Source organism: Cydia splendana, chromosome 14 (genome assembly GCF_910591565.1).
Source record: "Cydia splendana chromosome 14, ilCydSple1.2, whole genome shotgun sequence".
NCBI classification, from domain to species: domain Eukaryota; kingdom Metazoa; phylum Arthropoda; class Insecta; order Lepidoptera; family Tortricidae; genus Cydia; species Cydia splendana.
Genome location: NC_085973.1, coordinates 1254399 through 1263862, shown reverse-complemented (window position 1 = coordinate 1263862; position 9464 = coordinate 1254399). Strand labels below are relative to the sequence as shown.

The window sequence follows — 9464 nt, the reverse complement described above, 5'->3', positions numbered from 1 at the left end:
CCTAGGCTTAGAAGGTAGGTTTTAGGGATTTTTATTTTTTTTGTTAGGTTTAGTTTTAGTTAATTTATTTTATAAGGTACTTGTATAAAGTTTGTTGTATAATTGTGTTTAAATGTAATTACAAAATATACGTTCATGAATGTTTACATGTTGAAATCTCTGTGGCAAAATAAAAATGTCAAAAATACAACAAAGTTAAATGTTTGTCTACCTATACATCATATCTCCCGTTCTTCCTACAGATATTATGAATGAATGACTGCACAAAAAATACTGACTTTACAAAGCACTTAAAAATATAGAAGCATTTCTGTTTACACTAATTTGAAAAGGATTAAATAAATGAAACAGTTTTTACTTACCTAAGTAGGTAGGGGAGACCGAGGTGAGTTGTGACAGAGGAGAGTTGTGACATCCTCGATTTTTTGGAATCTATTAACTAGAAACTAGGTCGCAACAGTGTGCGTTTGTTGGTTCAAAGTTACGAGCTAACAAACGCACACTGTTGTGACCTAGTTTCTAGTTAATAGATTCCAAAAAATCGACGATGTCACAACTCTCCTCTGTCACAACTCACCTCGGTCTCCCCTACATATTTTATTACAACTTTTATAAAGGCGAAAATACTTACAAATAATAAATGACCTACTCATAGGTACTTAAGTACAAATGCAATCCATCTTGCAAAAGAGGCTCCATAAAGTCGGGTTACTTTAGCCCTGGAGGGTAACTTTGGCCATTGAGATTTACTTGGTCCATATTATTGCATTTAAATAATTATGGAAATATGCCATGAGGTTGGTTTTAGCTAACCTTTGACGTTTTTTGTTTTTTATTAGACCCTTTTAAATGAGGATTTCATGTGGGTCAAAGTTACCCTCCATTGGGTTAAAGTAACCTGAGTTTACGGCACATAAAATAACAATTTTAAGATAGCTATCTATCTAAGGTAGGTAAGTATTCGTTGCAAATATAAAGCATAGTTTGTTGATCCAAAATATCGTTCTGGTTTCTTGATAAAAGTATAATGTACGTCTTCCGCACCAACCACAGGATATATCCATATATCACTGAAACATGAAAACGACTATTAAATTAACATTACAATCATCTTCTATCCTCTACTCGTACCTAATATTATAAATTGTGACGGGTTCTCAATCAAAAGGTAACACTTTGTCGCATACCATAAATACGAAATTTGCTTCTATCTTCCTACGAATAACCTGTCAGAGCGTCCTTATGGCGATAATGTGGTACCTTTTGATTGAGAACGTCACAATTATAAGTGTAAAGTGCGAACTCAGCCTGTGTATCTGTCTGTTACCAGTGTTACCTCTTCATTCATAAACCGCTGAACCGATACAATATATAATTATAATTATGTAACTTGAGTAAATTCAATGATGACTTGTAAAAGTGCCCTTGTGGCCTATTTGCTGAATAAATGTTGATGTTTGATGTTTGAGATTAACTTTAGGTGTGACTATTATTAACATAATGCAGGGGCCAAATTCGACATGTACAACTATCAGATTTCGCATCCACGTCAAATCAACAGTTGATTTTATTGCATGTTGATTCTATCAAGTGTTGATTCGATCACCTGTGGATAATATCATTTGGTACAACCAAAACTCAACTCTGAACTCGGACTGGTTCGGTTTGGTTTGGTTGTCACCTAACTGTGCCCATACAACCATTTCCAGTCGCCGTTACGACGCGGTGTTGACACATCTTGTGTCGACACCGTCTGTTTCGGTCACAATTCCAGTCGCAGAGTCGTCGCCGTGTCGACACAGTTACCAGAAATGGGGAAGGGTCGACACATGACACAAAGTGACATAAAGTGTGGTCGCCGTGTGCACACATTGTTTCGGGTTTGCGACTACTTTATGCCAAAATCATTCGTTCATTCGTTCATTTTGTTCCTGTCAAATAGAAACTGTCAGATGGAAAAATACTTAAATAAAAATAAGTGACATTAATACGCCATCTCTAAAACGGATTACAAGACGTAATTATATATTGTTTGCATTTATATTACAATGTGACTTAAATTATTATGGGGAATTAAACTGCTGGAGTGATTTGATAAACTAAGTGTAATATAATCAACGCGCCACCACATTGTTTTAGTTTAGCCGGAAATGAAATTGTTTACTTCTCAGTGCCTGTGTTCATAACTATATTATTTGAAGCATTTTTAGTACTTCGATGCGTATACTATACTTAAATAACAGAAATAACGCTTTACATACTACGAAACTTGTTAATTATGATGTATAAATATGGTTTGAGGCTGAGAAATATTGCAGTCACAAAGTAGTTGCAATGTTTCGACTTTGTGTCGACTCTGTGTTGACACATGACACGCGCTGTCAAAAGTAATAACAAAGTTACTGGTATGTTACTGGATTTGCAAAATGGCTCCTTGTGTTGATTTATTTTCAGATATTCTCAAAGTGTAAAAATGCCGTGGTCAGAGATGGGCATTAATCGATTAACTGTTTATTCGACTAATTAATGGAATAAAAAAAGTTAATTCTCAAATTTTAATCGCGATTAGTTTAGTCGACCTAACATAGATTGAAATTGAATTAATCTGAATATTAATCGAATAAATTATCGATTAAATCTCGATTGAAAGTTGACAGGGGGCCATTTTTGTACGTAAAAATAATAGAAATGTCTTGCATGCAGATGGTAGCAAAACACTTTGTCATAAAAGTCGAGATGGGTGTCGATATATAGGTTTTAGGGAGTGCCGATTTCGAAAATAATGACCATTTTGGAATCCGAAATGGCGGCCATGCACTGTGTCATAAAAGTCGTCATGGATGTCGTTTTATACGTTTTAGGGGGCCCCAATTTTGAAAATGATGACCATTTTGGAATCCAAAATGGCGGCCATGCACTATGCCATAAAAGTCGTCATGGGTGTCGTTTTATAGGTTTTGGGGGGCGCAGATTTCGAAAATGATAACATTTTCAATTTAAAAATGGCGGCAATGCACTATGTCATAAAAGTCGTCATGGATATCGTTTTATAGGTTTTAGGGGGCGCAGATTTCGAAAATGATGACTATTTTGGATTCCAAGATGGCGGCCATGCACTATGTCATAAAAGTCGTCATGGATGTCGTTTTATAGGTTTTAGGGGGCGCAGATTTCGAAAATGATGACTATTTTGGATTCCACTTTTATGACAAAATACGTAGCCGCCATCTTGGATTATAAAATGTTCATCGTTTTCGAATTCTGCACTCCCTAAAACCTTTAAATCGACATCCGTGACGACGCAAGTTATCTTTATTTTCAGATCTAACAAATTGCTACAGAATACAAAGGACAAAAAAGAAGCGAGGAGGTAATGAAACAAGCAAAAATACAGATGATTCCTCGACGCAATTGGGTGATTCTTAAATTGTGTCCAGATTTTTTTTGTCATAAAAGTTTATATTTTTCACATATTACTCTCACAAGTTCCGTGACATTTCGACCTTGTAATTTTTTAAGTAAATGTTTTTGTTTATCTATGAGGATCTCACTAGAATAGTATAATCAAGGTATGTTTATATTTGATGAATGAAATAGTAACGCAAAAAAAATATATTTGTGTCTTATATTCCTGCCGAAGACTTTTATTTTACCTTTTCCTTCTACACAAGTTTGGCCAAGTAATAAGAATTTAGGGCTCTCAATTTTATTTTGACTTCTACAACAGTAAAGCTACGAGGCCATGTTTTGGTATCGTTTTCGTATAAATTCGCAGTACCAAATTTAGTTAAGGTATCACATTGACACCATTCCGAAGTAAAAACATATAAACTTATTAAAATACTTTCTTTTAAACTCCTCTTCACGCTTAAACTGCTGAACAGTTTTAATTTAAATTTGGTACACATATATTTTGAGTCCCGAGACAGGATATAATAAGTTATCTCAAAAATCATCCTTTAAAGGTGTGAAATGAGGTGTAGGGGGGAATTCAGAATTGACTTCTTGAAGTTAATACTGTTTAAGTTTAGGTTTGAAGTCATGTTTTTTCATCATTTTTAACTAAATCAAAGATGTAGACCATCCCAAATTTCATATAAATCGGTTCAGCGGTTATTGATTTCCCGTACAAATTTCCACGCCACTTTTCACACCTTCAAAAGATGATTTTGGTTATAAGATCTATCCTATGTCCTGTTCCGGGACCCAAACTATTTCTATACCAAATTTCAACGAAATCGGTTCAGCGGTTAAGCGTCAAGAAGAGTTTAAAAAAACCGGCCAAGTGCGAGTCGGACTCGCGTATTAAGGGTTCCGTACATTAAGTCCGACTCGCGCTTGACTGCACATTTCTAATAGGTTTTCCTGTCATCTATAGGTAAAAAACTATTTTGTGTATTCAGACGGACATACATACAGACGCACGAGTGATCCTATAAGGGTTCCGTTTTTTCCTTTTGAGGTACGGAACCCTAAAAAGATTTATTTTTATTTTGTGGAATGGTGTCAATGTGATATCTTAAATGGATTCAGCACCCCAGATTTATACGAAAACGATACCAAACACGGCCTAGCACCTTCACTGATATAGATATATCAAGATAAAATTGAGAGCCCTAAATAAACTTTCAAGAGCGGATATCTCAAAAACTATTCATATCTCAAAAAATTGACTGAATAAACTTGTAACAAATTAAATTAACTTTCATTTTGTATAAGTGGCCAATGTGGCCATGTCGCTGAGATGCATAGTTTCCGAGATATAATCGAAAAACGGGAAAATGGGACCTTCAAAGCCCCCTCTCTCCCCCCCGCTCAAGGGCTACGGCCGGGGACTTTTGATATGTTCACCTCCTAACTTGTCAAACCGAGTTACGGAGTCAAAAATTGTGTTCCGAGCATTTCCCTCTACAACTTTTGGAGCATTCGTTGCCTGACCTAAGTAGCTTATTATTGAATTTCTTTAAAAACTTTTCTGTAAAAGGTTGATGGGTGTTGGGTGTTTATATGGTTTCGGTCGATTATTATCATTTGCATTGCCCATGATGACTTACTAGAATTACGAGCACACGAGACACTAATAGTAGTTTGACAAACCTTGGTTTTCAAGAGGTATTTTATATTGACATTTGCTGTCACAAATTTGCTGTCAGATTTAGTCGCAAACCGCACGCAAAGTGCACACAAATGTGTCGACACCTTGTTACGGAAAAGTGTAGACACGGCGACGACACTTTGTTTCGAAACAATTCTAGACACATTGTGTGGACTCTGTTACGACACATCTGACATTTAGTTACCACTTTGTGATTCTGCGACTGGAATGGTTATATGGGTGGATTGCTTATGTAAAATTTTGACACTGTACAGTCGACGTCAAAGATACATTTACATTTTTCGCCTTATTACAAAGGAATAAGGTGCAAAAGTGTAAACATATCTTTGACGTCGACTGTACGTATTCGAGAACTTATGATTTTATCCAACATCAACGGGAGATCAACACGATACGTCAAACGTCGCTTGTTGAATAGGGGTTCAGTTCTGAGGCAAGATCGATATTCTCAAAAATTAGATAAAAACTCACACAAAACTACGAAAGAACATTGGTTTTGACATTTCATTACTTTGAAACTGTTGACTATTGGACTATAGTTGCCTTGTTTTATGGTAAAGTTATTATTTACATTATTCTAATATAACTTACCACATATAACAAAAGCCAGGGCTATACCGCCATTTATAAGGTCATAATTTTGTCCAGGGATTCTTGCAACCGTGATAAAGGCTATGGCGATAATAGTGGCAGAGATCATTACTGTCTCCACGATCAAGCCGAAAAACAGATACGCCAACACCAGTTTAGGCTTTTTCTGAAACAATTATTTGTATTTGTTGTATTATATAATCTTTCGAACGGCCAAGAACAGATATTTTAATATTCAACATAAATTGCAACTGTATTAGTGCACAGCATTGCTGCTAGGTGAATTGCCGCGCGATATGTCCGACATATCCCACAGCATTGCAGCAAACACAGTGGCGGTTTGCCCTAAGGCCCAGTAGTTTTCTGTTTTATTAATTATTTCTTCTGTGTATCTTTTGCAAGGTTTTAATATTTATCTTTTTGTGTTATCTGTCGTGGCATCACCGAATGGGCCCTATATACGGAAGACCAGCGCCGGCATTATGCTGAGTTGGGTCCATTTCGTGATGCACACTTATTGTTCTCTTCTGTTCTTGCTGTTGTTGTCTGTACATGTTCGTACATGTTTTGTGATCGTCACGAATAAAAATCTTTTATCTTATCTTATCAGTAGGCCCGGGCCTAGAGCGGCACGATATTAGGGGCGGCAGTAAGGCGGCAGTCTATAGGTGGGTACTGAGAAAGGGGCGGCTACTACTAGCCGCTCCTTTACTACAGGCAGGCTTTACTACAGGGCCTGGGGCCTAGGGCGGCCAACACTGCAAATCCGCTACTGAGCAAACAGCAAAATAGCGCGGCAATGCAGTCACTGAAGTGAACCTGCAGGCGTTAGGGTGCGTCCTAACTCCTAATACAACGCGATTTTCGCAAGTTTGCGCGAATTTTACTCGTGCGAACGCGCGATCAAACATATTGAACTCGAATATGTGTCCTAACTGACAATTAAATCGCGCGACTCGTAGCGTAGTCGCGTTCTATTAGGACTTAGGACGACCCCTAGAGGTACTGCTTAGGGGCTGTCCATAAATTACGTCATCGATTTTTGACGATTTTTGACCCCCCCCCCCCTAAAATCATCCAAAAATCATGCTTCGAATGACCCCGTTTCCTCCTACATCATGCTACCGTCATCCGATGTCCAGACCCCCCCCCCCCTAATTTGAAATGACGTAATTTATGAATAGCCCCTTATCGTGCGTAACATGATTCGTACAGCGGCGCTTGTCTTTTACTAACTCGCGTTTTACGAAATTGGAGTGTGTCATATTATCTCATATCATATCATGCGCGATAAACTTTAATACTTATTTAGTATAATTACCAAACGAATTCCTTGGAGCAATAATACAGCAAATACTCCAGAAATAACCGTCAGGAAACAGGCAACGGCGTAAATGGGAAATATAACGATCCAGGTGGGCAAGAATTGGGAGAAGTTGTTCTGGATGAAGCTGATCGCCACTCTGGTCACGATCAACGCCTCTGTGGAGAGACAGGCCAGGACAGAGAGGCAGACGATGATCTGAAAGTTAAAAACAAATGAGATGAATTTCTTAAGTATTTGCAGGGTAACGTACAGACGTCTGAACGAAATCAGTCATAGAAACTCATATGGTCGGCTCTTTCTCATTTGTCACCATGCCTGTCATTTTCTAACAAATATGTAAGTGCGAAAGTAACGCATTGCATGACAAGTGATAAAAATACGACCATGATATAGGTACTGGGATGAATAACATCATCATATGTATAATCATATGTACAACATATCATATCACACATCATATGTACCTATAACAACAGTATTCTTAAAATTATAATTTTATCTGCTATGTTTTATGTACCTAAACTAAACTTACGGCGATTGGCCTAACTGCAAAAGGCACTCCAGCCATAAAATTGTCTACCTATGGCTATGGTGGCCATGTTTACTTTTTGCCACTTTATTAAATTGGATGTATCTATTTGCAGATTATACTGGGAATCCCTTCAACATTCGATACGCAGTATCTATCACTGCACGCGGTCAAGGGGCATGAGCGGTTTGATAAACCGACATGCACGAGTATTAATGAAGTTATTGATTTATTATAAGTATATATCTTCTTTCACGATAAATCATGCGATTAGTTTATCTTATGTGCATAATTTTTAAAGTTCAACGGTGTGCTTAATGTTGTCATAAAAGTATCAAATTCTATCTAATCTACTTCATTTCTACTTTATTTTATCGCCCTAATACAGGTCGATTGGACATAAAGACTGAGGACGATTTTCAGCAACTACGAAAGTTCGCAAATTAAAAGATAATTAGTTAAGCAGTTAGTTAAACAGTTAATAACATAGTTGCAAAGTTAAAAGATGGACTCTAGTCACGTGGTAGTCACCATTCCGAATGTCATCTTAACGCAATATTTTAAACGAAAATATACGTACTACATGAATTATGGCAAAAATGTAGCATGTCTTCTCTACTCGCATACAACAGCACTTCTCGCGGCGGGAGCGATTCCTGAAAATGTACAATTAAATATTCTGCTATTTTCACATTGAGTTATCCTTAGAGCGTTTTCACATTGTCTGATCCGATATCGGATGTAGGATCCGACATCCGATATCGGATCGGATAATGTTAAAACGTTCTAGGAGGTATTTGATAAGCCGCTGTGTACAGCTGCTAAGAGGGGAGTGGGAAACTGGGATAAATTTACTAACTGAAAAATTATTACACATTCGGATATTCGGTGTTTGATTGATTGATTGATTTGAAATTGATTTTAACTGATACACTTATTTATAATAATAGAGGTAGGTCTATATAATAATAGGAAATCACAGTGGTTAAAACGTTAAGTAGGTATTGACTCAAAATTATTTCATTTTCCTCCATTCCAATTTAAACAATGTATATGTAGGTATTTGTATAGTAATTAAACAGTACCTAAACTATAAAAAATATTTATAGGGTTCATTTTCTAACTTGTGTGTTGAAATCATTACTTAAATATATTGCGAACAATCTGTTAATTCTTGTCCACATGAGAGATAACTTTTATTTTTAGATCTATGTTTGACCCATTAATACAAAATTAATATAATAAACTTACCGTGCGTCCATCTCTGCCACTCAATAACACTTTATAACTTGAATTCTTAGACATCGCATTACCTACTGCTGGCCTAAGTTGAAACCCATATTATACCTGATCATATTACAGCTATCCATAGCAGAAACCCGAAAAGGTATACTTTAAAACAATTTACAGGGTCCAGGCGAAACTAAACCTTATTGAAATGTAATAAACACATTTACTTTCTCATTTTTACACTAGGTACTTGATATTTTTGAGGTTATTATTTATGTAATACTTGATTAAATTGTTTAGTAAACATGCCGATTTGCAATGCTGGTCTGTTATCGTATGACCCTCCGACGCTAGTTACCGCTATATATAGTGTGTGTGTAGCTGTGTAGGTAATACACACTGTGTATATATGTGTGTACCCATATGTGTGTGTGTGTATTTGTTATTACAAATACAATCATGTTTGGAAGCACGTTAATTAATGAGGAATTTAAATATAAATACAAAACTTCAAATCCTTGCTGTTAGAGTCTGGGGGCTTATCGGGAAAACCGAAATTCGCAAATTGCGGGCATCTTTCTCTTCTACTCCAATGAAGGCGTAATAAGAGTGACAGGGAAAGATGCCTGCAATTTGCGAATTTCGATTTTCGCGATTGGCCCCTGTTCGGA

At 36.7% G+C, this 9464-nt stretch overlaps 1 protein-coding gene across 1 annotated transcript; it reads right to left on the bottom strand.

Annotated features, from left to right (window-relative positions):
* Window positions 1-771: 771 nt before the first annotated feature.
* LOC134796839 (uncharacterized) lies at window positions 772-9105 on the bottom strand. The gene is made up of 5 exons (XM_063769051.1): window positions 8815-9105; window positions 8144-8219; window positions 7029-7229; window positions 5708-5873; window positions 772-1070 (listed from the first exon to the last, which is right to left on the bottom strand). Exons 1-5 carry the CDS (start codon window positions 8823-8825, stop codon window positions 937-939), a joined length of 588 nt encoding a protein of 195 aa, XP_063625121.1. The 5' UTR covers window positions 8826-9105; the 3' UTR covers window positions 772-936.
* Window positions 9106-9464: the final 359 nt, after the last annotated feature.

Excerpts from the sequence above, each read along its gene's own strand:
- LOC134796839 (XM_063769051.1), bottom strand. Across the intron at positions 7,230-8,143 it reads TTTTTGCCATAATTCATGTA|ATCATCGTCTGCCTCTCTGT; the intron begins GTACGTATATTT and ends TTTAACTTTCAG. Across the intron at positions 5,874-7,028 it reads TGCTCCAAGGAATTCGTTTG|AAAAAGCCTAAACTGGTGTT; the intron begins GTAATTATACTA and ends TAATTGTTTCAG.